The sequence below is a fragment of the Myotis daubentonii genome, chromosome 1 (genome assembly GCF_963259705.1).
Source record: "Myotis daubentonii chromosome 1, mMyoDau2.1, whole genome shotgun sequence".
NCBI lineage: Eukaryota > Metazoa > Chordata > Mammalia > Chiroptera > Vespertilionidae > Myotis > Myotis daubentonii.
In genome coordinates this window covers 165486454-165512382 of record NC_081840.1, presented here as the reverse complement: position 1 = coordinate 165512382, position 25929 = coordinate 165486454, and the positions used below count along the sequence as shown (strand labels likewise).

The window sequence follows — 25929 nt, the reverse complement described above, 5'->3', positions numbered from 1 at the left end:
CTTTTAAAGTTTTTCAAGAATTTTCTAGAAACTGCCAATAAACTTAATGAGACCTACAAGAAATCTAATGAGACCCTCGAGGTTGTGTAAAAGACCAACTAGAACTTAAGCATACACTGACTGAAATAAAGAATATTATACAGACTCCCAACAGCAGACTAGAGGATCACAAGACTCAAGTCAATGATTTGAAATACTAAGAAGCAAAAAACACCCAACCAGAAAAGCAAAATGAAAAAAGAATCCAAAAATACAAAGATAGTGTAAGGAGCCCCTGGGACAGCTTCAAGCGTACCAACATCCGAATTATAGGGGTGCCAGGAGAAGAGAGAGAGCAAGATATTGAAAACCTATTTGAAGAAATAATGACAGAAAACTTCCCCTACCTGGTGAAAGAAATAGACTTCCAAGTCCAGGAAGCACAGAGAACCCCAAACAAAAGGAATCCAAAGAGAACCACACCAAGACACATCATAATTAAAATGCCAAGAGCAAAAGACAGAGAATCTTAAAAGCAGCAAGAGAAAGAAAGGCAGTTACCTACAAGGGAGTAATCATACGACTGTCGGCTGATTTCTCAACAGAAACTTTGCAGGCCAGAAGGGAGTGGCAAGAAATATTCAAAGTGATGAATAGCAAGGACCTGCAACCAAGATTACTTTATCCAGCAAAGCTATCATTCAGAATTGAAGGTCAGGTAAAGAGCTTCACAGATAAGAAAAAGCTAAAGGAGTTCATCACCACCAAACCAGTATTATATGAAATGCTGAAAGGTATCCTTTAAGAAGAGGAAGAAGAAGAAAAAGGTAAACATACAAATTATGAACAACAAATACACATCAAGTGCATCTGAAAATCAAGTGAATAATCTGATGAACAGAATGAACTGGTGATTATAATAGAATCAGGGGCATAAAAAGGGAGTGGACTGACTATTCTTGGGGGGGAAAGGGGTTAGGGGGACGTGGGAAGAGACTGGACAAAAATCGTACACCAATGGATGAGGACAGTGGGTGGGCAGTGAGGGAGGAGAGTGGGGTGGGAACTGGGTGGAGGGAAGCTATGGGGGGAAAAAAGAGGAACAACTGTAATAATCTGTACAATAAAGATTTAACTAATCAAAAAAGAAAAAAAAAGAAAATGAGAATAACAATTAGCCTCCAGGCAGAAGCAATGGCCACATCCTGTTGGAAAAACTCTTGCCGCACCTGTGGAAAATTTCCTGAGAGGCACACAAGGCAATCCAATTAGTCTACAGGCAGAGGCAGTCTCTGGAGGCTATGAGTCTTTACCTGATCTAATTAGTCAGAAACAGCATTGACACTATCCTGCAGTAGAGACTGAGAGGCATAGCAGATCTACCTAATACACAGTCACAAACCCAAACAGGCAGCCAAAATGAGAACACAAAAGAAAAACAAAAATGAAAGCACTAGAGAATTCTCCAGAAAAGATAAATGAAATAGAGATAAGAAATTTATCTCGCCGAAACCGGTTTGGCTCAGTGGATAGAGCGTCGGCCTGCGGACTGAAGGGTCCCGGTTTCGATTCCGGTCAAGGGCATGTACCTGGGTTGCTGGCACATCCCCGGTGGGGGATGTGCAGGAGGCGGCTGATCGATGTTTCTCTCTCATCGATGTTTCTGACTCTCTCTCTCTCTCCCTTCCTCTCTGTAAAAAATCAATAAAATATATTTTTAAAAAAAATTAAAAAAAGAAATTTATCTCATACAGAGTTCAGAATAATGATAAAGATGATCAACAGCATGCAAAAAGATATAGTAACTATGAAAACGGAAATAAAGAATGACATAGCACAAATGAAGAACACATTGGAAGGAATACAAAGCAGATTAGGGGAAGTTGAGGACTGAATCAGTGAATTAGAAGACAGGGTAGAAAAAAAACCACTCAATCAAGGAACCAAAAAGGAAAAAAAACACTAAGAGACAGAAGGACAGCTTAAGGGAGCTGTGGGACAACATAACAATATTGGCATAGGTGTGCCAGAATAGGCAGAAAGGGAAAAAGGAATAGCAGAAATAATAGCAAAAAACTTACCTAATCTGGTGAAGGAAAAAGTTACACAAATTCAGAAGGCACAGAGAGTCCTGAGCAAACAGGCCCATGCCCAGACACATCCTAATCAAAATGTCAAAAATTAAAGACAAAGAAAGAATCCTAAAGGCAGCAAGAGAAAAGCCAATTGTTACGTTCAAAGGCACTCTCATAAGGCTATCATCTGATTTCTTATCAGAAATTCTACAAGCAAGGATCTGAAACCAAGATTACTATATCCAGCAAAGCTATCATTCAAAATAGTCAAATAAAGAGTTTCCCAGCCAAAAAAAAAAAAAAAAAAGGGCTAAAGGAGTACATCACCACCAAGCAAGCATGATAAGAAATACTAAAGGGAATGCTATAATGAGAAGAAGAAATAGAGGGAGAAACTTAGGCATAGAGAATTAAAATGGCAGTAAATAAGTACCTATCAATAACCTTAAATGTAAATGGATTAAATGCTCAAAGCAAAAGACATAGGGTAGTTGAATGGATACAAAAACATGACCCAACTATATGCTGTCTGTAAGAAACCCACCTCAGAACAAAAGACTGACACAAGATGAGAGTGAAAGATGAGAAAAATTTTTCCATGCAAATGGAAAAGGAAAAAAAAGCTGGTGTAGCAATACTCATATCTGACAAAATAAACTTCAAAATGAAGGTCATCACAAGAGATAACAAAGATCACTACATAATACTAAAGGGATAGATCCAACAAGAGGCTATAACCCTGGTAAACAAATATGCACCCAATATAGGAGCACCTAAATATATAAAAAAAAACTTCTAGAGGACTTTAAAGGAGAGAAGGACAACACTACAGTCATAGTAGGGAACTTTAACATCTCACTGACTTCACTGGCTAGATCTTCCAGACAAAAATTAACAAGGAAACAGTGACTCTGAAGAACACACTGGATCACATGGATTTAATTGGCATTTATAGAAAATTTCACCCCAAAGCTGAGGAATATATATTCTACTCAAGTGCACATGGTCTTTCACAAAGAGGCCACATGTTAGGACACAAAACAAGTCTCTACAAGTTCAAGAAGATTGAAATCATATCAAGCATCTTCTCAGATCACAGTGAAATGAAATTAAAAATCAACTATAGTTAAAAAAAAAAAAAAGAAAAAACATTCAAACACATGGAGGCTAAATAGCAAGTTATTAAACAACTAGGGGCCCAGTGCACGAATACGTGTACCTTGAAAGGAACTGTGGGCTGCGAGGCTGCAGTGGGCACAGGGGTGGGTCTTGGCTTTTTTGTTCACCAATAATGAATTCTCAGAAAGAGAAGCTAAACAAACAATCCCATTTACCATTACAACAAAAATATTAAGATACTTAGTAATAAACTTAACCAGGAGGTTAAAAGACTTGTACTCAGAAAACTACAGGTCTTTGAAAAAAGAGATAAAGGAAGATATAAACAAGTGGATGAATGTACTGTGTTCATGAATGGGTAGACTTAACATCATTAAAATGTCCATACTATCCAAGGCAATCTACAGATTCAATGCAATCCCTATTAAAATGCAATCTTAAGAAGAACAAAGTTGGAGGAATCTCAATACCAGATATCAAGCTACTACAAAGCCACCATAATCAAAACAGCCTGTTACTGGCACAAGACATACAGACCAATGAAACAAAACAGAGACCCCAGAAATCGACCTAAGCAATTATTCTCAATTAATATTTGACAAAGAAGGCAAGAGCATACAATGGAGTCAAGAAAGTCTCTTCAATAAATGATGTTGGGGAAATTGGACAGAAACATGCAAAAAAATGAAACTAGACCAACTTATACCATACACAAGAATAAACTCAAAAATGGATAAAAGACTTAAATGTAAGTAACAAAACCTTAAAAATATAGAAAAAAACCATAGGCAGCAAAATCTCAGACATCTCTCATAGCAATATGTTTACAGATACATCTCCTTGGGCAAAGGAAACTAAGGAGAAAATAAAAAATGGGACATCAAAATAATAAAGCTTCTGCACAGCAAAAGAAACTATCAACAAAATGAAAAGGGAGTCCACTGTATAGAAGAAATATTTGGCAACGATACATCTAATAAAGGGTTAGTATCCAAAATATATAAGAAACTCATACAACTTAATAAAAGGAAGACAATTCAATTAAAAAATGGGCAAATGCCAAAACCGGTTTGGCTCAGTGGATAGAGCGTCGGCCTGCGGACTGAAAGGTCCCAGGTTCGATTCTGGTCAAGGGCATGTACCTTGGTTGTGGGCACAGTCCCAGTAGGAGATGTGCAGAAGGCAGCTGATCGATGTTTCTCTCTCATCGATGTTTCTAACTCTCTATCTCCCTTCCTCTCTGTAAAAAAATCAATAAAATATATTTTAAAAAAAGAAAAGAAAAAAAATGGGCAAAGGACCTAAATAGACACTTCTCCAAAATGGACATACAAATGGCCAAGAGACATATGAAAAAGGCTCAAAGTCACTGATCATCAGAGAGATGTAAATTGAAACGACAATGAGATCACCTCACTTGTCAAAATGACTACCATCAACAAATCAACAACTGACCAGTGCTGGTGAAGATGTGAAGAAAAGGGAACCCTAGTACACGGCTGGTGGGAATGCAGACCAGTGCAGCCATTATGGAAAACAGTATGGAGTTTCCTCAAAAAATATGGAACTGCCATTTGACCCAGCAATCCCACTTCTAGGAATATATCCTAAGAAACCCAAAACACCCATCAGAAAGAATGTATGAGCTTCTTGGTTCATTAGCAGCACAATTTACAATAGCTAAGATCTGGAAATAGTCCAAGTACCCATCAGTAGATGAGTAGATTTAAAAAAAAGCTGTGGTAGTCATCCTATATAAGAGAGGGATATGCTAATTAGCCCAGGTACGCTAATTAGTTATGGCAGGATATGCCAATTAGTCACAACTGGTATGCAAGGTATGCAAACTGACCATCACTCCAACACTGAGAGGGATATGCTAATTAGCACTGATATGCTAATTAGTCACAACCGGTATGCAAATTGACCATCACTCAAACACACAAGATGGCCACCCGCATGTGGACACAAGATGGCCTGCAGGGGAGGACAGTTAGGGGTGACTAGGCCGGCAGGGGAGGGCAGTTGGGGGCAACCAGGCCTGCAGGGGAGGACACTTTGGGGGGGGACCAGGCCTGCAGGGGAGGGCAGTTAGGGATGACAGGGCCGCCAGGGGAGGGTAGTTAGGGGTGACCTTTGGGGGGCGGGGCCGGCCAGCCCACCACCCACAGCCCCTCCCCATGGCCGGCCCCACCCTCAATCAGCTCCCACCAACCCGATCGCCCATGGTCCCTCCCCCAAGCCAGCTCCGCCCCCGATCGCTCCCCCATACCAATCAGGAGTGGGGCTGGCTGGCCAACCTCCCACGGCCCCTGCCCCGGCCACTGACTCCCAATGGGCTCCCCCACCCTATTCGGGGGCCAAGCAGCCAGCCCACCACCCACAGCCCCTCCCCTGGCTGTGCCCACCCCCAATCGGCCCCCCACCCCAACTGGGGGCGGGGCCCACTGGCCAATCACCCTTGGCCCCTCCCTTTAGCCCACATGACCCTGGGCACTGATCAGGGCCTGATCAGGGCCGGGCCGGCCAACCTCCCGCCATCTCTTCTTCCTGACAGGCCCGCCCCAGTTGGGGCTGGGCTGGCTGTCCCCCCTCCCCGCCACACATATTTGTGCACTAGGCTTCTAGTAGTAGATTAAAAATGGTGGCAGAGTAGGAGGATGCTACACAGACATGCTCCCAGGAACAAGCTGGAAATACAGAAAGGCTTCCTGAATAATCAATGGAAAACTCACAGGAGAGAACCCTGATACCCAAGGACTGAAGATGGAGACTGCATAGAGACTGGTAGGAGGGGCAGAGGTGCCAAAGGGCTGGCCGGGCACCCACAGACAACTGAAGTCCCAGAGAGATATCTCAGCTGTGGGGGGGTGCCACTGAGAACTCTGGGATCTAATCCCGAAGCTGGGCTCCCCAGCAGAGAGCACCAAACTGAGGAGGGTACCCACATAACAACTAGCTGTGAAAAGCAGTGGGGTGCTGTCAGCCAGGGAGTGACAGCTGAAAGTTCGGGCACCCTCTTAAAGGGCCAATGAACAAAAATTCCCTGTGGAGCCACCCACCTTGTGCTCTGGCAGAGAGAGGGTGAAGTGGACTGGAGCTGTGAGAGCAGAACACAGGACTGGGGTCTCAGGGATAGAGCTCAGAAGGCAGACACCCCAAGTTTCCTGGGCTGAGTCATTCCCTCATGCAGCAGAGGACTTCTTTCCCACACAGACATCTGCCTTGCCTGGGAAGAAGACAGTGGACACATCCTATTGGAAAAAACTTTGCCCTGAGGGCACTTGAGAGATTAAAAGTAACAATTAGCTTCCAGGCAGAAGCAACTGCCCCACCCTGTTGAAAAAACACTCGCCAAACCTGAGGATGATTGCCTGGGGCAATTCAAGTTGGAATCCTATTAGTTTGTAGACAGAGGCAGTCTCTGGAGGCGTTGAGTCTTTGCCTAATCCAATTAGTCAGAAACAGCCTTTAACACTGTCTTGCACTAGAGATGGAGAGGTATAGAGGATCTACCTAAAACATAGTCACAAACCCAAACAGACAACCAAAATGAGAAAACAAAGAAACAACCCTCAAATGAAAGAACTAGAGAATTCTCCAGAAGAAGAGATAAATGAAGCAGAAATAAGAAATTTATCTGAAACAGAGTTCAGAGTAATGATGGTAAAAATGTTCAACAGTATGAGAAAAGATACAGTAACTATGAAAAAAGAACAGTCTGAGATAAAGAATGACATAACACAAATAACACATTGTAAGGAATACACAGCAGATTAGGGGAAGCTGAGAATAGAATCAGTGAATTAGAAGACAGAGTTAAAAATATCACTCAATTAGAGAACCAAAAAGACAAAAACAATTAAAAAACAGGAGGACAGCTTAAGGGACCTGTGGGACAATGTGAAACGTAACAATATTAGAATAGCAGATGTGCCAGAAGAGGCAGAAAGGAAGAAAGGAATAGAGAAGGTGTTTGAAGAAATAATGGTAGAAAACTTCCCTAACCTGGTAAAGGAAAAAGTCACACATGTTCAGAAGGCACAGAGAACCCCAAACAAGAAGAACCCAAACAGACCACACCCAGACACATCATAATAAAAATGCCAAAACTTAAAGACAAAGAGAGAATCTTAAAAGCAGCAAGAGAAAACTATTACCTACAAAGGAGTTCCCATAAGGCTGACACCTAATTTCTCATCAGAAACTCTACAGACCAGAAGGGAATGGCATGAAGTACTCAAGAAAAACAAGGATCTGAGTCTAAGATTACTATATCCAGCAAGGTTATCATTCAAAATAGAAGGTCAAATAAAGAGCTTCCCAGACAAAAAAAGGCTAAAGGAGTTCTTCACCACCAAGCCAGCATTACAAGAAATGCTAAAGGGACTGCTGTAAGGGATTGCTGAGAAGAAGAAACAGAGAGGGAAACCTAGCCATTCAGAATTAAAATGGTTATAAATATCTCTCATTAATAACCCGAAATATAAATGGATTAAATGCTCCAATCAAAAGGTGTAGGGTAGCTGAACGGATACAAAAATATGACCCAACTATATGCTGTCTACAAGAAACCCACCTCAAAACGAAAGACACACACAGGATCGAAGTGAAGGGATGGGAAAATATTTTCCATGTAAATGGGAAAAAAATAAAAGCTGGAGTAGCAATACTCATATCCGACAAAACAGACTTTAAAAGCATCATGCTGCCCTAACCCAGTGGTCAGCAAACTAATTAGTCAACAGAGTCAAATATCAACAGTACAAAGATTGAAATTTCTTTTGAGAGCCAAATTTTTTATATAACTATATAGGTAAGTACATTGTTACTAACTTAATTAGGGTACTCCTAAGGCTTAGGAAGAGCCACACTCAAGGGGCCAAAGAGCCGCATGTGACTAGCGAGCCGCAGTTTGCTGACCACGGCCCTAACCGGTTTTGCTCAGTGGATAGAGCTTTGGCCTGTGGACTCAAGGGTCCCAGGTTTGATTCTGGTCAAGGGCATGTACCTTGGTTGCAGGCACATACCCAGTAGGGAATATGCAGGAGGCAGCTGATAGATGTTTCTCTCTCATTGATGTTTCTATCCCTCTCCATTCCTCTCTGTAAAAAAATCAATAAATTTTAAAAAAAAAAAAGCATCATGATAACCAAAATAACCCTGTCAGAGAAAGATAAATATCATATGATCTCACTCATTTGTAGAATATAATGAACATAAACTGATGAACAAAAATAGAGCCAGATGGGGGAAAAATATACTAGAATAGAAGTAATCCTGTTACTTGCAGATTTTTAATATCTCCTACAACTTTTGTGATATACTGTTAGTACAGTTTCGGTAATATTATTATACTTAAAATTCTTTCATTCTTGAAATATGTTTATTGCATGTAATATTACTATATGTAAGATCATTTTTCATGAATAATTGGTGTTTATTGCATGTAACATTATATTTAAGATCATTTTTCTTAAAAAGAAACAAACCCAAAAAACACAAAGTCCCAATTTAGTTATGCAAATGTTGTCCTTGAAAAGATCAAGGGTAAATCCCTGAGAAATCACTTGCTCATCTAGTTCAATAAATTGCTTTCACCTTTTTGCATTGCTGGTCTGAACCACAATGGGATATGTTCATAAAACAAAAAGGCACTAACAAGGGCTATGTCTACAGCTTTAATAGAAGAGGAGAGGCAAATGACTCAATGGCCTTAGTGACAAGAGCATTCACCAAACTCCTTTGTGGGTTGTCTCCTAGTTTCAAGAATTGTTCACCCATGACAAAGAAGCACATTTCTTAGAAAATAAACTCTCAGGCTTGCCTTGGTAAGAAAAAAAAAAAGCTGTGGTAGTAAAAAAAAAAAAAAAAAAAAAAGAATCTCTTACTCTTTGAGACAGCATGCTAAGTGAAGTCAGTCAGTCAGAGAAGGACAAGTATCACATGTCACATGTGGAATCTAAGTAACAAAATAAACTGATGAACAAAGTGGATCCAGAGACATGGATACATGGAACACAGTATGGAATCTAAGGGGAGAGGCAGTGGGTGGGAAGTAATCAACCAAAGACCTTGTATGCATATATACATAACCCATGGACACAGACAATAGGGTGGTAAAGACCTGGGGGGAGGAAAAGCTAGGCAGGCTGGAGAGGGGATCAATGGGCAAAAAGAAGGGACATATTTAATACTTTCAACAATAAAGACGTTTTAAAATAATTAAAAATAAAAATATTGTAAAATGCAACATGTAGATGTTTAATCTACTAGGTAACACTAATCTAATTAAGTAGTAATGACTAACACTAGACTTGTGTGAACATAGTTGCGTAAATTTGTTGCACTATAGATAAAAACTGACATTTTTAGATAGACAGCAAGCTATACTTAACCACATTTTACTAGCATATAAAAAAATCTCTACAAGCCACACTTGAGTTTCTGATCTTGAACAATTTTAAACTTGAGTACTGGCCAGTCTGGATCAGTGGTTGATTAGAGCATCGGCCCTCGGACTGAAGGATCAAGGATTCAATTCCCATCAAGGGCACATATCTCAGTTGCAGGCTCAATCCCCAGTGCAGGTCGGGATGCATTTGGAAGGCAACCAATCAATGCGTCTCTCTCACATCTATGTTTCTCTCTCTCCATCTCTCCTTTACCTTCCCCTCTCTAAAAAGAAAAAAGAAGTATCAATGGAAAAATATCCTTGGGCTAGGATTAACAAAACAAATCAAACTTGAATGTACATATCCTTAACTTTTAACTACTATAAAAACTTGTAGGTATCTTATTATATTTAAAACTAGAGGCCCAGTGCACAAAAATTTGTGCACTCGGGGGCGGGGAGGGGGTGTCCCTCAGCCCAGCCTGTGCCCTCTTGAAGTCTGGGACCTCTCAGGGGATGACCACCTGCTGGTTTAGGCCCGCTCCCCGGGGGGATTGGGCCTAAGATGGCAATCAGACATCCCTCTGGCAGCCCGGCAGCCCTCAGGGGATGTCCACTTGCCAGTGGGGAGCAGGCCTAAACTGCAGTCGGACATCCTTAGACTCCCTCCAACGCTGCTGTACTGGCAGCCATCAGCCTGGCTTGTGGCTGAGCAGAGCTCCTCCCATGTGAGAGTGCCCTGACCACCAGAGGGCAGCTCCTGCATTGAGCGTCTGCCCCCTGGTGGTCAGTGTGTGTCATAGTGACCAGTCATTCCCAGTCCTTCTGCTATTAGGGTCAGTTTGCATATTACCCTTTTACTATAGAGGATAGAGGCCTGGTGCAGGGCTGGGGGCCGGCTGGTTTGTCCTGAAGGGTGTCCCGGATCAGGGTGCCTGGCCAGCCTGAATGAGGGGCTGATGGCTGTTTGCAGCTGGTCACACCCCCTTCAGGGTGAGGGTCCCCAATGGGGTGCCTGGCCAGTCTGGGTGAGGGGCTGAGGGCCATTTTCAGGCTGGCGGGTGACTGAAGCTCCCAACCTCTCCTTTTTTTCTTTTTTTATTCTGGGATTTATTTACCTTCTATGGCTGTCACTGCAACTGAGACACTGGCTTTAGCTCTGAAGCTCGACTCCAGCTCTGAGACCTCAGCTGCTGAAATCAGGTATCTGGGTTTGTTTGGCATCTATAATTGAAACACTGTTGCAGCTCCAGCTCCAAGGCCCGGCTGGCTGAAAGCAGGTTTCTGGGGTTTGTTTAGCTTCTATAATTACATTGTTTCTTAGAGTGCAACTCAGAGGCCGGCAGCAGCAGGCGGGGAACCTTGGCTTCCTCCATCACTGGAGCAAGCTTCCTGTTCGCTTCAGCTGCCTAGCTGCCGGCCACCATCTTGGTTGGCAGTTCATTTGCATATCGCCCTGATTAGCCAATGGGAAGCGTGTCAGAGGTACGGTTAATTACCATGTTTGTCTATTATTAGATAGGCTAAACTAACTGTCAAGGTAGCACTAATATCTCAAAAACCAAGTTACTCTGCACAGCTATATAGCTTAGGACAAAATTACAAATTCAGAGTGTGATAATAGAGATCTAAGAAATAAATGTGATGCTCTAGAACAGCGGTTCTCAACCTGTGGGTTGCGACCCCTTTGGCGGTCGAACGACCCTTTCACAGGGGTCGCCTAAGACCATCCTGCATATCAGATATTTACAATTCATAATAGTAGCAACATTACAGTTATGAAGTAGCAACGAAAATAATTTTATGGTTGGGTCACAACATGAGGAACTGTATTTAAAGGGCCAGAAGGTTGAGAACCACTGCTCTAAAATGATAAGTCTAAGAACAAAAATTAAATGTCAATCTGCTTAAACCAAAGGCTACCAGAAGACTCATGTAAAAGTAACTATGGAAGGGATGCTTTCAGTGTGGAAATATGACCCTGGCCATTGAGAGCGCACGGGAGTGGGGTGGGTGGGGGCTGAAAAAGTCACTTAAAAAATAAGATAAAATGGCAGCCAGGGCTGTAGCATTGGAGCTGGAAGATGAGGACAGAGATGCTACCAACATTGGAGATTCTATAGAAAGGTATAGACTGGAAAAGAGTGACTTTTCTGAAAATGAAAAAGAAGCTGACAATGAACGTAAGTTGAATACTATGACAATGAAAATACTGCAGAAGCTAATGTTGAAACTAATGTGGGCAGGGCAGATGGCATAGCTAAAATCATTAACCAAAAACTCCTGCCCTGGCCAGTGCTGCTCGGTGTTTGGAGCATCAGTCCATGCACCAAAGGGTTGTGGGTTCAATTCCAGGTCAACGGCATGTACCTGGGCTGCAGGTTCAATCCCTGGCCTTGGTCAGGGTACATGCAGGAGGAAACCAAATGATGTGTCTCTCTCACATTGATGTGTGTCTCTATCTCTTTCTGCCCTCTTCTCTCACTCCCTCCCATTCTCCCTAGAAAATCAATAGAAAAAAATACCCTGGGGTGAGGATTAACAAAAAGCAAACAACAACAAAAACTCCTAAAAGTAAACCCACTATTCTGGTCAAAAACCAAGAGCTAGAAAAGGAAAAAGAAAAGTTAAAACAGAAGAGACTAGAAAAAAGAAAACAGCTTAATAAGAAGCAGGAATGGGAAATGATGTGCAGAGTCAAGGCAGATGTGAAAGACCGAAAAAAAAAGAGTGGTATCTTCAAAGAATTGCAACAAGGGATAATGTTGTATCATTATTTAACTGTTCATAAGCATCAAAAGAACATTGATGAGATTAAAGAAACTGGCAGCTCCATTAGAAAGCATGCTAAGTTGGTATCAACTGTTTTCAAGAAAGATTCCTTCAGTGTTCGAAGCGGGATGGACACAAGTACAAACGAGAAAAGTTCAACTGGAAAGGACTCAAAAGCCAAACAGACTGACGTGAAAGAAGAGGGCCCACACTCACTGCTGGTGGGAATGTAAACTGGTAGAGCCACTATGGAAAACAGTATGGAAGCTCCTCAAAAAATAAAGAACAGAATTACCAGTCTGGGATATTTATAATGGAGAGGCTATGCAAGTGGGAGGGCAGGAGGCATACCATAAAACACCCTCTGCACCTTCCTCTCAATTTTGTAGTGAACCTAAACCTGCTCTAAAAAATAAAGTCTATTTAAAAGGAAAAGAAAAATGCACAAAGAAGGATACAGTAAGAAAAAAAGAACCTACAAACAGGTACACCAAAGTATTACCATAGGACAGCTTGTTATTGAAATTACTGACATTTATTTTCCTCATGTCTATCTAAATGTTTGAAATTTATTATAACAAAATTATACTGAATCCCAAATATATACCTGAGTATACTTCTGGACTGCTCACTCTATTCCAGTGATCTGTCAGCCCCCACATGCATCAATATGACATGTTTATAAGTTATCTTTGTTCAGTACTGCTTTTTTCTCGTTGTAGAACAAGTTCCCCATTGCCCCTTTTCCTTTTGAGAAATTTTCTGCCAATTCTCATTTATTTATTCTTTCAAATAAACCTCACAATCATTTTATAAAGCAAGGGCTTGCAAACTTTTCTATAAAGGGCCAGAGAGTAAATATTTCAGGCTGGTGATCTTTCCATCATTTATTCTTAGCTAGCAAGCTACACAAAAATAGCCCAAAGGTCAGTTTGTGGAATCCAGTATAAAGTGTAGTTCCCTACCTACCTGCAAAGATTTTGGCCTCTTGATTCAGTTTGTACTGAATTTAGATGTTCAAGAAAAATTAACATCTTTCCAATAATAAATCTTTTTCAAAAGTAAATTATGATTCTTCATTTATTAAAGTTCTCCACTGCATTCCTCAGTAGAGTTGTATAGCTTATATTTATGAACTAGAGGCCTGGTGCACAAAAATTCATGCACTCGGGGGATCTCTCAGCCCACCCTGTGCCCTCTCGCAGTCTGGGACCCCTTGGGGGATGTCCACCTGTTGGCTTAGGCCTGCTTCCTGGCCAAACATCCTTAGCGCTGCCGCAGAGGCAGGAGCAGCTCCCGCCACCACTGCTGCACTGGCCAGCCATGAGCCAGCTTCTGGCTGAGTGGCATGCCCCCTGTGGAAGCACACTGACCACCAGGGGGCAGGTCCTGCGTTCAGCATCTGCCCCCTGGTGGTCAGTGGCATAGCGACCGGCCATGCCACCATTAGGGCCAATTTGCATATTACCCTTTTATTACATAGGAATAGGATACTGCAAATTACTTGTTAGATATACAATTCCTGTCCACTTGAAGGCACTGGCACTTGGGTACATGAATGATGCAAATTGCTTGCTTGATTTACTATTCCTGGTACTTTTTGCCTAGTTATAGAAAAAGCATATAACACTGTATTCTCTAATCAGAATGCAACAAGAAGTCACTTGTAAAATGTCATGGTAACTGTTCTTTATTTCTTTTCTATTCAGTAATGCAGTAACTGTAAGGTCCACAGAGAGCTGGGTTACCCACTTAAGAGTGCCTGGCATTGAAATGTTTGAATAAATGAGTGACTGTAATTTTGTTCCCTCGCAAAATTTCACTAAAACTATAGTAAAGACATCTTTTTTAAGCCCACAACTATGGGGAGAGCAGCTCTAAGAAAGAGCTAGAATGTAGATGGAGGATAAGTGGTAACTAATCAATGTGCACAGTTAAATCCTTCAAGTCCAGCAGCTGACAGCACCTTTAGAAAGGGGTCGTGAAGGAAGGGTGTAATTAAAGAGAATTATATGAGAGTTGTTTGTGAAATAACTAGATTCCTGAATCCCCTCCCCCTAGTCCAAGTCACTAGGATTGCTGCCATATGGGTTCAAAAATAAAAAAAATAAAAATAAGCGCCCTAACTGGTTTGGCTCAGTGGATAGAGCGTTGGCCTGTGGACTAAAGGGTCCCAGGTTCGATTCAGGTCAAGGGCATGTACCTTGGTTGCGGGCATATTCCCAGTAGGGAGTGTGCAGGAGGCAGCTGATCAATGTTTCTCTCACACTGATGTTTCTAACTCTCTATCCCTCTCCCTTCCTCCCTGTAAAAATTCAATAAAATATATATTTTTTTAAAAAGCAACTTGGAGGAAACAGACAGCAAAAAAGAAAATGTCTTTTAAAGTATGTACATATAAAAATAAAGTACGTACCTGTACCCTTCAAAAGAATAAGTTGAGATTTTGTATGCATACAAAAATTATAAGAAACCATAACAATTCTAAGAAACCATAAAAGTGAAAATTCAGAGGACGAGAGAGAGAGAGAGAGAGAGAGAGAGAGAGAGAGAGAGAGAGAATATACATCTGAAAATTAAAAGTATCAGGCAGAAAAAGTTGGAAAATAAATGAAATTTCCCCAAAAATAAAGCAAAAAGAAAAGGAATTTGAGAGCAAGATTTAATTTTTCTTTAAAGTCAGGGAACCAGTCCAGTAGATATATTATCTGAATAACTGTTTCCAAGAGAAAAAAAGAGAGGAAAATAATAATGTCAAAAGTGACTAATAATAATAAATGTCAGATGTGATGAATATGAGCTGTTGCCATATTGAAAAAGTCTAATAAGTACTCAGCACAACCGATAAAAATACTCATACTAGCCCTGGTGAGTGTGGCTCAGTTGGTTGGGCGTCATCCCATGCACTGGAAGGTCGCCAGTTAGATTCCCAGTCAGGCCCCATGCCCAGGTTGTGGGTTCTGGTCCCAGGGATAGGAGGCAGCCGATTAATGTTTCTCTCTCCCTCTTCCTCCCTCTCTCTCTCTAAAATCAATAAAAACATTAAAAATACTGATACTAAAACATACCATTGTTAAATAGGAACAAGGAAAGAGCTTACAAATTTCTGGGGAGGAAGAGAACTGGTCACATTTAAAAACAAAACAAACAAACAAAACAAAAAAAACAGCCATCAGAAATCAACAGCCACAACAGAACCTGGCCATGAAGCAATGACTTCAAATTCTGAAGAATTCTACACCCAGCTCTAGCTAGTTTTGCTCAGTGGATAGAGCATCAGCCTACGGACTGAAGAGTCATGGATTCGATTCTGGTCAAGAGCACATGCCCAGGTTGCCAGATCAATCCTCAGTGGGGGACATGCAGGAGGCAGCCAATTGATGTTTCTTTCTCATCACTGATGTTTCTCTCTCTCCTTGTCCCTTCCTCTCTGAAATCAATAAATATTTTTTAAAAAGAATTCTACACCCAACTAAACTACAGATATATATATATGCACACACACACACAACCTATCTAATAAAGGAATATGCTAATTGACCCTAACGCTGCTGCGGCGCCCACAGCCAATAAGGAGGGAATATGCTAATTGACCATCATGCCCTCAAATATGGCAATACCCACAGCCACAAGATGGCGGCGCCCAGTCCCCTCAGCCTTGCGGGGGCGGCAGGTGCATGGCAAGGCTGGCCTGCCCCTAGGTGGGCCCAGCCTCTCCAAGTGCCTGCCTCCGGAGACCCCCAGTCTCCTCAGCCCCCCAGCCGCCCAGGGCCTCCCCAGGCTCAGGTAACCAGGGCCGGCTGAGGCTTGTGCTGCCAACAGTGGCAGCAGCAGAGATCTGATGGGTCGTCACCTTCCCCTGATCACCGGGTTGCCTCCCACCCGAGGGCTCCCGGACTGTGAAAGGGGGCAGGCCGGGCTGAGGGACCCCCCCAACTCCAGTGCATGAATTTTCATGCACCAGGTCTCTAGTATATATATATATATATATATATATATATATATATATATATATATATATATATATATATATATCTACACTAATAAAAGAGAAAAATGGTAATTGGCGTACGACGATACCCTTTTCATTGGCTAATCAGGGCTATATGCAAATTAACTGCCAACTAAGATTGGCAGTTAACTGCCAACAAGATGGCCGTTAATTTGCATATGTAGGCACAATGCAGGGAGGCGAAAGGGAAAGCAGGAAGAAGCCCCCTGCCACTGACAGTGATCGGAAACCCAGGGGGGAGCTAAGAGCTGGGGGGCAGGGCAAAGGCGGCCCTGGCCATGATCGGAGAATCAGGTGCCTTTTCTGCCCTGGCCAGTGATAGCAGGAAGTAGGGGTGGAGCCAGTGATGGGAGCTGGGCACGGTCGAAGCTGGCAGTCCCAGGAGCTAGGGGTCCCTTGCCTGGGCCTAAAGCGAAGCCCATGATCGCGGGGCCGCTGCAGCTGTGGGTCCCCGCTGCCCGGGCTGGACGCCTCAGCCAGAGGCTTCCTGCAGGGGCAGGGGCGGAGGCTGCGCGATTGTGGCGCCCCCCGCTGCCACTGCAGGTCCCCGCTGCCCGGGCCGGACGGCTAGGCCAGAGGCGTCAGGCCTGGGCAAGGGGCCGATCCTGCGATTGGAGGGTGATGGGGGTCAACGCCTGAGGGCTTCCCAGTATGTGAGAGGGGGCAGGCTGGGCTGAGGGACATTCCCCCCGCCCCCCCCCCCCCACACCCAGTGCACGAATTTCGTGCACCGGGCCCCTAGTATATAAAATAAAGGCATAATATGCTAACTAGACCGGACAGCCAGACGTCCTTCCGGACAAGGGCAGGCAGCTGTGGCAACTGGCAGTGGCAGCAGAGGCGGGGTGATGGGGGCGGCACCTTCCCCTGATCGGCCCCATCGCTTCCCACAGAGGGAGGCCAGACTGCGGACAGTAGGACATCCCCTGAGGGCTCCTGTACTGTGAGAGGGGGCAGGGGCTGGGCTGAGGGACACCCCCCACCAGTACATGAATTTTCATGCACCCAGGCCACTAGTGTGTGTGTGTGTGTGTGTGTGTGTGTGTGTGTGTATTGCATTAACATGCAAGGTCTCAAAAATCTTTAACTCTCATTGGTAACTATTTTCAAAACCTATTGGAGATGTGATCCACCAAATTGAACAAGAAACCAAATAAAAGGAAGAAAAGGGACACAGAAAATGAAGAGATGCAACGAAGAAGTCAGATGAGAGAGAATGAGAGAAAAATAAAAGGAGATTCAAGAAAGACAGGTATGCACCAGATATAGAGAGCAGTGGTACAGATTAATGTGATTCAAGCTACCTTCATTTGATAAGGCTGCTGTGACAAAGATGCCTATTATTCTACCCTTAAAACACAGACACACACACACACACCAATTTCCTAGCCCGAACTTTTATCTATACTTAACCATGTGTTCACAAAGCTTTCTCTCCTCCGTGCCCTGTTCCCCGGAACAGCTAAGAATTTCATACCCCAATAGTTCAGCTTTAACCTAACTCTTAAAATATATAGAGCAGCTCACTCCCACAGACCACTCTCCTACGTGAAGGTTAATTAGCTGGCCCACACCACAGCCCCATCAGGTAACTGTAGTCTTATGTTTCTCAGAACATGTTCATGATCTTACCTACTGGTTTCCCCAAGAGAGGCTCTAGTAGTAATTCCAGGAAGTGAAAGCCAAACAATAACCCAGAAAAGGTGTTCAGCTTATCTTCTCTTGGGAACTTCATTTAACAATAGCAGTACTAACCTTTTCTTACACATCTAAGTTTTTAGTTTTTCTAACTAAAACACACTGCTAAAAGGAACATATAACACTGGATTAAACTGTAATTATACCATTTAAAAATTCAAGGGAAGGATTAACGTAAGTCAGGATGGGGGAAATATGAATGATCATGGATACATGGTTCTTCAGTCTATTACTTTAACACTTTTGCACATATGTATTTTATATTTTTTTCTACATATAAACATTTCACAATTTGAAAGGGGAGGAGCTTTAAAAAAAAGTAGTCTGATAGCCAACGATAGCCAACTATAGTCACAGAAGGGAGTTTCTTTGTTTTTTTGTTTTGTGTTTTATTAATTCTCACCTGAGGATATTTTTCCATTGATTTTTAGAGAAAATGGAAGGGAGACAGAGAGAGAAACATTGATGTGAGAGAGACACATCGATTGGTTGCCTTCACACTTGTCCTGACCAGGGCCAGGGATCAAGCCTTGATTGCAATTGAACCCGGACCCTTCAGTCCGCAGACTGACGCTCTTTCCACTGAGCCAAATTGGCTAAGACAAGAAGTGTTTTTACTTGACCATTTGAGTTTTTACATTTTTAACATTGTTGCAAAAACATTTACCTTACAGATATACTACCTCAAGTATGGAAATGCTATATAGAGAAAAAGGTTATTGATCAGAGCACTGAAATAGGAAATGATTACAAATAATCTAAACATTGATCATTATAGAAATAACTATGATCAAGACCAAACCATGTACACGTGAAGATTCTCACTGAGCATCAAGTTATGTGTTACTACGTAATAATGAGGACATATGCTACCCCACATATGTGTCTGGGAACAACGTTTAAATAAATCACAAAATGCTGAAATGGAAAAAAAAGAGACCAAACCATGTAATACATATCATCAGAAAAGAAAGCTTTATGTGTTGATATACAATGCTCTAAAAGACATATTAGGTGAATATCATAATATGCCAGAACAGTGTACATAACAGTTGGCTACCACTTTTTCTTTAAAGAATATGCAGCCCTGGCTAGGTAGTTCAACTGGTTGGAGCGTCACCCCATACATCAAAAGGTTGCGGGTTCAATTCCCAGTCAGAGTACATACCTAGGTTGCGGGTTCAATCCCTGGTCGGGGCATATAAGGGAGGCAACCAGTTGATGTTTCTCTTTCACATGATGTCTCTGTGTCTGTCTCTCTATTGCTTTCTTTTCCTCCCTCCCTTCCTCTCTCTAAAATCAATAAATATATCCTTGGGTTAGGATTTTAAAAAAAGAATATACATATTTGCTTGTACTATATATACAAATCTCTACGGAAAGATACAAAATGACAATGTTAGTTACCTCTAGAGGTAATCCACCTGGATGGGATCAGTTAAGACGACTTTGCAGTATACTCTTTTGGACAAAATTTGAGTTTTGAACAATGTAGAGTACTGCCCTATTCACACAGTTTTTAAATAGCAAAAAAAAAAAAAAAGCCTTAGGACAACTTTAATTCCATACAAGACCAACAATTATCTTCGAAAGATTAAAACAGAAGTTTTCCTAGGATAGAATTAAACAGTAACTTATCCAACCAAATTGGTCATATTCGTTGTACAAAATTAAGGCAAATATACTACAGATGCATATGTTTATATACACCAGAATATGTGTAGATTCTAGAGCTATGTTATCCAATTTGGTAGCCACTAGCTACATATGAAATTAAATTTCAAGTAATTAAAATTATATTTAAATTAATTAGAGTTTACAATTAATTTCCTTGGTTGCACTAGTCACATTTCAAGTACTCAATAGCCATGTGTGGCTAGTGTCTGCCATGTTGGATGGCACATAGCCTGTGCCATGTAGCTTCCTTAATGTTTCATGTTAACTCACTTAATTCTTACTGTACACATAAATGTAACTGGATTCTTTTATAATTCTAAGTATTTTATTTGAAATATTTTAAAACATTATTCTGAAAACAGGACCACAGACGTCAACAATTGCTAAAAACGTCTATTTAAATTTTAGGCCATGGGCACATTATTAGTGATTAAAAAATAAATAATTAAAACCTACATACTATAAACCAAAATCCAAGATATTTCACAATCCTACGCATTATTTTTTAAAAAGTTTACAAGTTCAAATGAAAAAAAAAATATATAAATATCTCAATTCTCACCCCACTACGCCACTGCCCATAAATCATCTGGTACATCCTTTTAGTTTTGATTTTATATTTAATTTATTTGTGTATGATGATGACCTACACATTGACTTTATTCTTAAGGTAGGAGGAGTTTTACTGAAGATAAAGTACTTTTTAGTTTGGGTTGAATTTGTTTCTTTTTTGAAAAGAATAGTAATAAAGCTTGAGGACAGAACCCTATAAAATGTATTTATCCTAAGATATTAAGAATATTAGGAAAAAACTATGTTTTATCTTTCCAATTAAAATATCAAATTTTCTTGCCTTAGTTAATACTTAAAGATTATAACTAATTTCTGTATAGCATTTTAGAATAACAAGTTTAAAATATACAACTAAAAACATGCTTATGTATATTTTAGCTTTAAAAATTACTGTAAAGCCATGCATTTCAGAGAAATCTTTAGGTCTCATTACTACCTTCCCCAAACAATTTTGCTTTTAAGACTAGGAACATATTATAGCTGAAAACTTTTCAAAACAACTAACTCTTTGCCAAACCTCTCACCAAAATTACTAAAAGAACAAAGGTAGTGGAGAATAAATTTCATAATCTCAAAAATTTTTAAATGTACTACTGTTTTCACTAGCAAAATATTTTAACTGGCAAATCATTTGAATTGACAAGGTCCAGACATTAAATGAGAAAATGGAGACAGGAATTGACCATTCACTTTGAGAAATCTACGCATAAAGTTCTGGACCAATTACTAAAATATGACCAGTATAACTACTCGTTTAGTCCTCAGATGCAGAGACCAAGTTGCTATTTATTTTCATATGATTCTGTACTTCAGTTACCAAACATTGTGGTAGCCTAAAAACAAATATCCACACATTTTATCTTATAGCTATAGCAAAATATCTAGTGAAGTGTTTATCAAACTAATCTTCCCAAGTTGCATAAGGAAAGCACATTGCATGCCTATTGCAAAGAGTGTCATGGTTAAGAACACATATCTGGAACTTGGCTGCTTTAGTTTGAACTCCACCCCACCACTTACTAGCTGTGTGATCTTGGACAAGTTAGTCACACAAAGTTACTTAATCTCTTTGTGCCTTGATTTCCTCATCTGTAAAATAAGAATATTATCTACCTCACAGGGCTGCTTGTAAGGATTAATATATATAAAGCATTTAGTGGGGGGGGGGGTCAATTGTGGAAAAGGGAGACATATGTAAAACTTTATACAATTAAAAAAAAAGCATTTAGTGTGGTGCCTGACAAGTATATACTGCAAGTGCTTTATTTTAGCTAAATAAAGATCTGCCTACATTAAAAATAGATGTAACAGACTGTGTTTAAAAGGTCATTTTCATTAAGTCATTTGCTTGAAATCCAATGCTGGTTAGATTTGTCATAATTCCACAGAAACTTACTGAACAGTGTGACTGAAGTACAGCTTCCCATTGTTTCTGTGGGATAATGTATCAAGAGTCCCAACTGGCGGGTTGTGGGCTCTCGATCCCCAGTGGGTGGCGTGCAGAAAGCAGTTGATCAATGATTCTCTCTCATCATTGACGTTTCTATCTCTCTCTCCCTCTACCTTCCTCTCTGAAATCAATAAAAATATATATATTTTTAAAAAGTTCCAACTGAGCAAAAAAATCTTACTTTTCTGATTATATTCTCAGTTCCTGGAAGTGACTTATTCAGCACATAAGAGACAAATGTGATTCTTTTTTTCGGACACAATTAGGAACTTTTGAAGAAACACTAGTGATTTTTACGATATAGATAGGAGTAGGAAGAGTATCTGAGAATTGTGGATCATAAATAAGCTTTGCATTTCTTGTTAATGGCCAAGGACTGATAATCAAAAGGCAGCTATGTGAATTTCCTAGCAGAGAGAGGAAAAGGTGTATACACTAGGTATGCATGGATACACCGGCATGCAACATATTCACGGAGTACTATAAACTTCATTTAGTTCTTCATAAATGACAAACTGCCATCTCACTGCATTAAAACATCAAAATCACTATAAGATATCTTATTTCCATTTTTTAGCTAGATTTAGAATGTTCAGTCTTCAAGGTCATACAGATATTTAAGTTAGACTATAACCCGTATTTGTTTCCACTGCTCAAAAGAGTCTCTATGGCCTAACCAATGGACACGGACAACGGGGGGGGGGGGGGGGGGCATGAGGGGGGGGTAGAGGGTAACGTGGGGACAAGGACACATATGTAATATCTTAATCAATAAAAAATATATTAAAAAAAAAAAAAGAGTCTCTATGACAAAGACAGAACAAGTCACAGGTACCAGAAGAACCAGAAAATTTCCAGTAGTAGCAAGGAAGGAAAAGTAGAAATTACCATTGCTAGAACAACTATTTCACAGGTTCCTTGTTATGTCCAAGACTGTTGGCATTTCTGTATTCTTAACCATAAATTGAACAGAATATTTTATTAAAATGTTTTGCTTAAAGTTTTCTGTCCAAATTGGGTAAGTTTACATAATTGATTTTACATCTTTAGTGTGTGAACTGTGTATTTCTAAGTTGAACTGTGTATTTCTCCGTGTCAAACAATTATGCACACTAGTAATTCAAAATATAAAATGAAGTGAAATTTGACATATAAATACCAGATTCATTTAGTTGCTTTATGAATGAATTTTTATATACTGAGTTCTTTCATTAAAGAACATGCATATTAATTTGCAAGATCTGCTTGTCAATCAAGTCTTTGGTTAATAAACAACACTGAATTATATGACATATTTGTCAATATGTATTTAAGCCTTATTTACTTTTAATAAATAAACTCTGTAATACAAAGCATGTTTCTAAAGGATAAAAAAAGAAACAGATCAGATGACCGTCCAAGTTGATCCCACTTTTGAAATTAATGTACAACTTTACATACTGAAGAGACACAGTGTAAAAACAAGTAAAATTATATACCTTCAATTTAACTAAAAAAAAAAAAAATAATGTAATCTCTTACCTTAAAAAGAACTACTAGTATGGGGGGGAGGGAGGGTCAATGGGAAAAGGAAAAAACAACAAACAAAGGGGACATCTAGAATACAATAAATGTGTAGATTTCAAATGCCAAAAGAGTAACAGAGGAGTATTGTTTAGCCCAATGTTCAAAATATTGCCATATTCACTGTAAAGAGGGAAAATGCTTCCTTTAATTTACCCTATCAAGCTTCTCAACAAATTTAATGTGACTGAACTTATACACACAAACTTGAGAAAAACCACACAATATCAAATAGAAATCGCTGATATTTTATGTACACAGATAAAAAGTCCCCTATGAAAGGTGGGACAAGGAGGAAAAATAAAAAACAAACAAACATGGTTCTTTTAAGTATCTGTTATGCCCAGCAAAAAAGCAGTAAGAAAAGTTAGAAGCTAGCTGAAATAGCAATGAACACTTTGTAGGCTTAAGCATGCATACCTCAATTGCAACCAATACTAATCAGCTGCTTAAAAATAAATAAAAACCACTATTTAAAGTTGTCCAAAAAATTATAAATAATTTGTGGACGAGGATGCATTAAAAGTACTAAAAATCTGCATTTTCACCAAAAATGAACAATTCTGCACTGTTTTATATATCCTCAAACGACTATAGTTTCAATCTGGCTTTCCACTTTCATACACTTTAGATTTTTAGGTTCACTACTCCCCAAATTTAAATGCAGAATCCAAATCATCCTGGGACAGCACTAGAACAATCACTATACTGTATCACTGATTGAGAATTAAGCTCACTAAGCATTTACATTAAACAAGGTATAGAATCACATCTTGTATAACTTTGTTGGTACAATGTTCTAAAATCAGGGTCTATAAATATTTACTGGCTCAAAATAGTCCTTCAACACTCTGTAGTTCTGTGCTGTGCTGTTGAAACAAACCTGCATTATTTTGCAAAATCTGAAGGACCTAAATGTTACTGAAATTTAACAGAATACATTATTACTGTTTAGAAGCTTTAGCCTTGCCACCATTACCAGGTGTAATTTTTTTTTTTTTAATGACACTGGTAAAGTGGGTAGGACAGCAGATACGGTCAAAAGTGAACATCAGAACCCATTAAAATGGATTTAAAATAAAATTTTACAGATTTCTCCTAAGTCTTTACCTATGTAACATTAATATCCCAAAGTCAGCTAATTGTATCAGACACCTAAGAGACAGTTTTGCAGTCAATCTAATTTCCAGGAACATAAATGAAAACTGATACCAATAAAAGAACAAATAATCAAGCAAACTCCCCTAAATTCTGGCAACAAGCTAAGAATAGTTTACATCAATGTAATGGGGGGGGAAAGCCTTAGTGTGTGTATATATATATATATATATATATATATATATATATATATATATATATATATATATATCTTTCCCATGGCTAGTTAAGCAAATTGGTAGACCATTACCAAAACCACAAACTAGCATTAGATATACAAAAATACCTGGCAACCCTGGTCTAGAACTGGTTCCAGAGTGTCAAAGGATTTCTGGTTGCTAATAAACTCCATTATACCTCTAAAGCAATGTCACTTAGGTGTGACATTCCTAAAACAGCCACACAGGCAGGCCTACAAGTTGCAGGGAGCCGGTGCTGGCAAACCCAAACTAGGACCAAGATACCCTCCTCTTCTTTGGGCGGTCACTCCCAACTTTCTGTTCTGGGATCTGCTTGCTTCAACTATGTTTAAAATAGTGCCTAATTGGAGAGGAAAACGGATAAAGAAAACACACACGGAAAATCAATTTTCAAAGTTAAGTGAAGTGGGTCTTTAGAAAAAAAAAATGCTTTGGGCAGTAAACAGTGAAGAACTGGACCCGGACTCCTCGGCATGCTCGGCGGCGTGCGCACGGCGCGGAAGGGATGAATGAATGGGAGGCCGGCGTGTGTGCGCGGCGGGAGGTCCGGTCGGCGGCCAGACCCGCGGCGGCGAGCGGCAGGCCTCGCTCCGCCCCCGTCCCTCCTCCATGACAGCCCAGTCTCCAGCGCGGAGGGGCGAGAACAAAGTGAGCCCCCTTCTCCCACCGCCACCCTTCCCCCGCCTCGGAGCGCTCTCCCGCGAGACGCGGGGTTCTCCTCCCCACCCCAAACCTTTCTCGCCTCCCCTGCCGCCAAGCCCGCCAACTCTCGGGCGCGCCGGAGGAACATGCGCTCGCCCCGCTCGACTCCCCTCGGCGAGGTCGCAGCTTCCCCGCGCGTGCCGCGGCTCCACGTCCGCGCGCCCACCGGCTCTCGGCCCACCGGTCCAGCGACGACCCGCGCGCGCCCCACGCCCGCGCCCTCCGCCGGAGGGAGGGAGGGAGGGGAAGGCAGCCCGGGCTCCCTCCTCCATCTCATTCCAGGCCGGCACGCCGCCCAACCTCTCCGCGGCTCCCGGCGGCCGCTCGGAGCCAGCCCCGCGCCTTTCTACCCGAAGACGATCCCCACACCCTTAGCGCAGGGTCCGGACCACCCGGGAGGGCCACCCCGCGGCTCCGCAGGCGGCGCCGCGCCGCCCCTCCCCCACCCTGCCCCCCAGCCCTCGGCCCCCGCCAGAACGTGTGCGCTCCACGCCGCCGCGGCCAGCCTCCGGGGCGCCCCCAGTTGCCCGAGGGGAGGTCAGGCCCACGAAGAGGGG

General features: G+C 41.3%; 1 protein-coding gene and 1 long non-coding RNA gene across 3 annotated transcripts in view; both read right to left on the bottom strand.

The window, feature by feature from the left end:
* EIF4E (eukaryotic translation initiation factor 4E) overlaps nt 1-25929 on the bottom strand; it is a 43886-nt gene that overhangs the window by 17706 nt on the left and 251 nt on the right. Inside the window, exon 1 of one of the 2 annotated variants that reach the window (XM_059664978.1) lies at nt 25539-25664. The exons of the other annotated variant lie outside the window; for it this stretch is intronic. Coding sequence (XP_059520961.1) covers nt 25539-25649 — 111 coding nt within the window. The 5' untranslated portion in view covers nt 25650-25664. Of the gene's footprint in view, nt 1-25538; nt 25665-25929 lie in introns of those variants that run through there. 2 annotated transcript variants of the gene reach the window in all.
* On the bottom strand, nt 21895-23214 carry LOC132227045 (uncharacterized). The gene is made up of 2 exons (XR_009451107.1): nt 22561-23214; nt 21895-22421 (listed from the first exon to the last, which is right to left on the bottom strand). It is a non-coding gene; the product is annotated as an uncharacterized LOC132227045 (long non-coding RNA).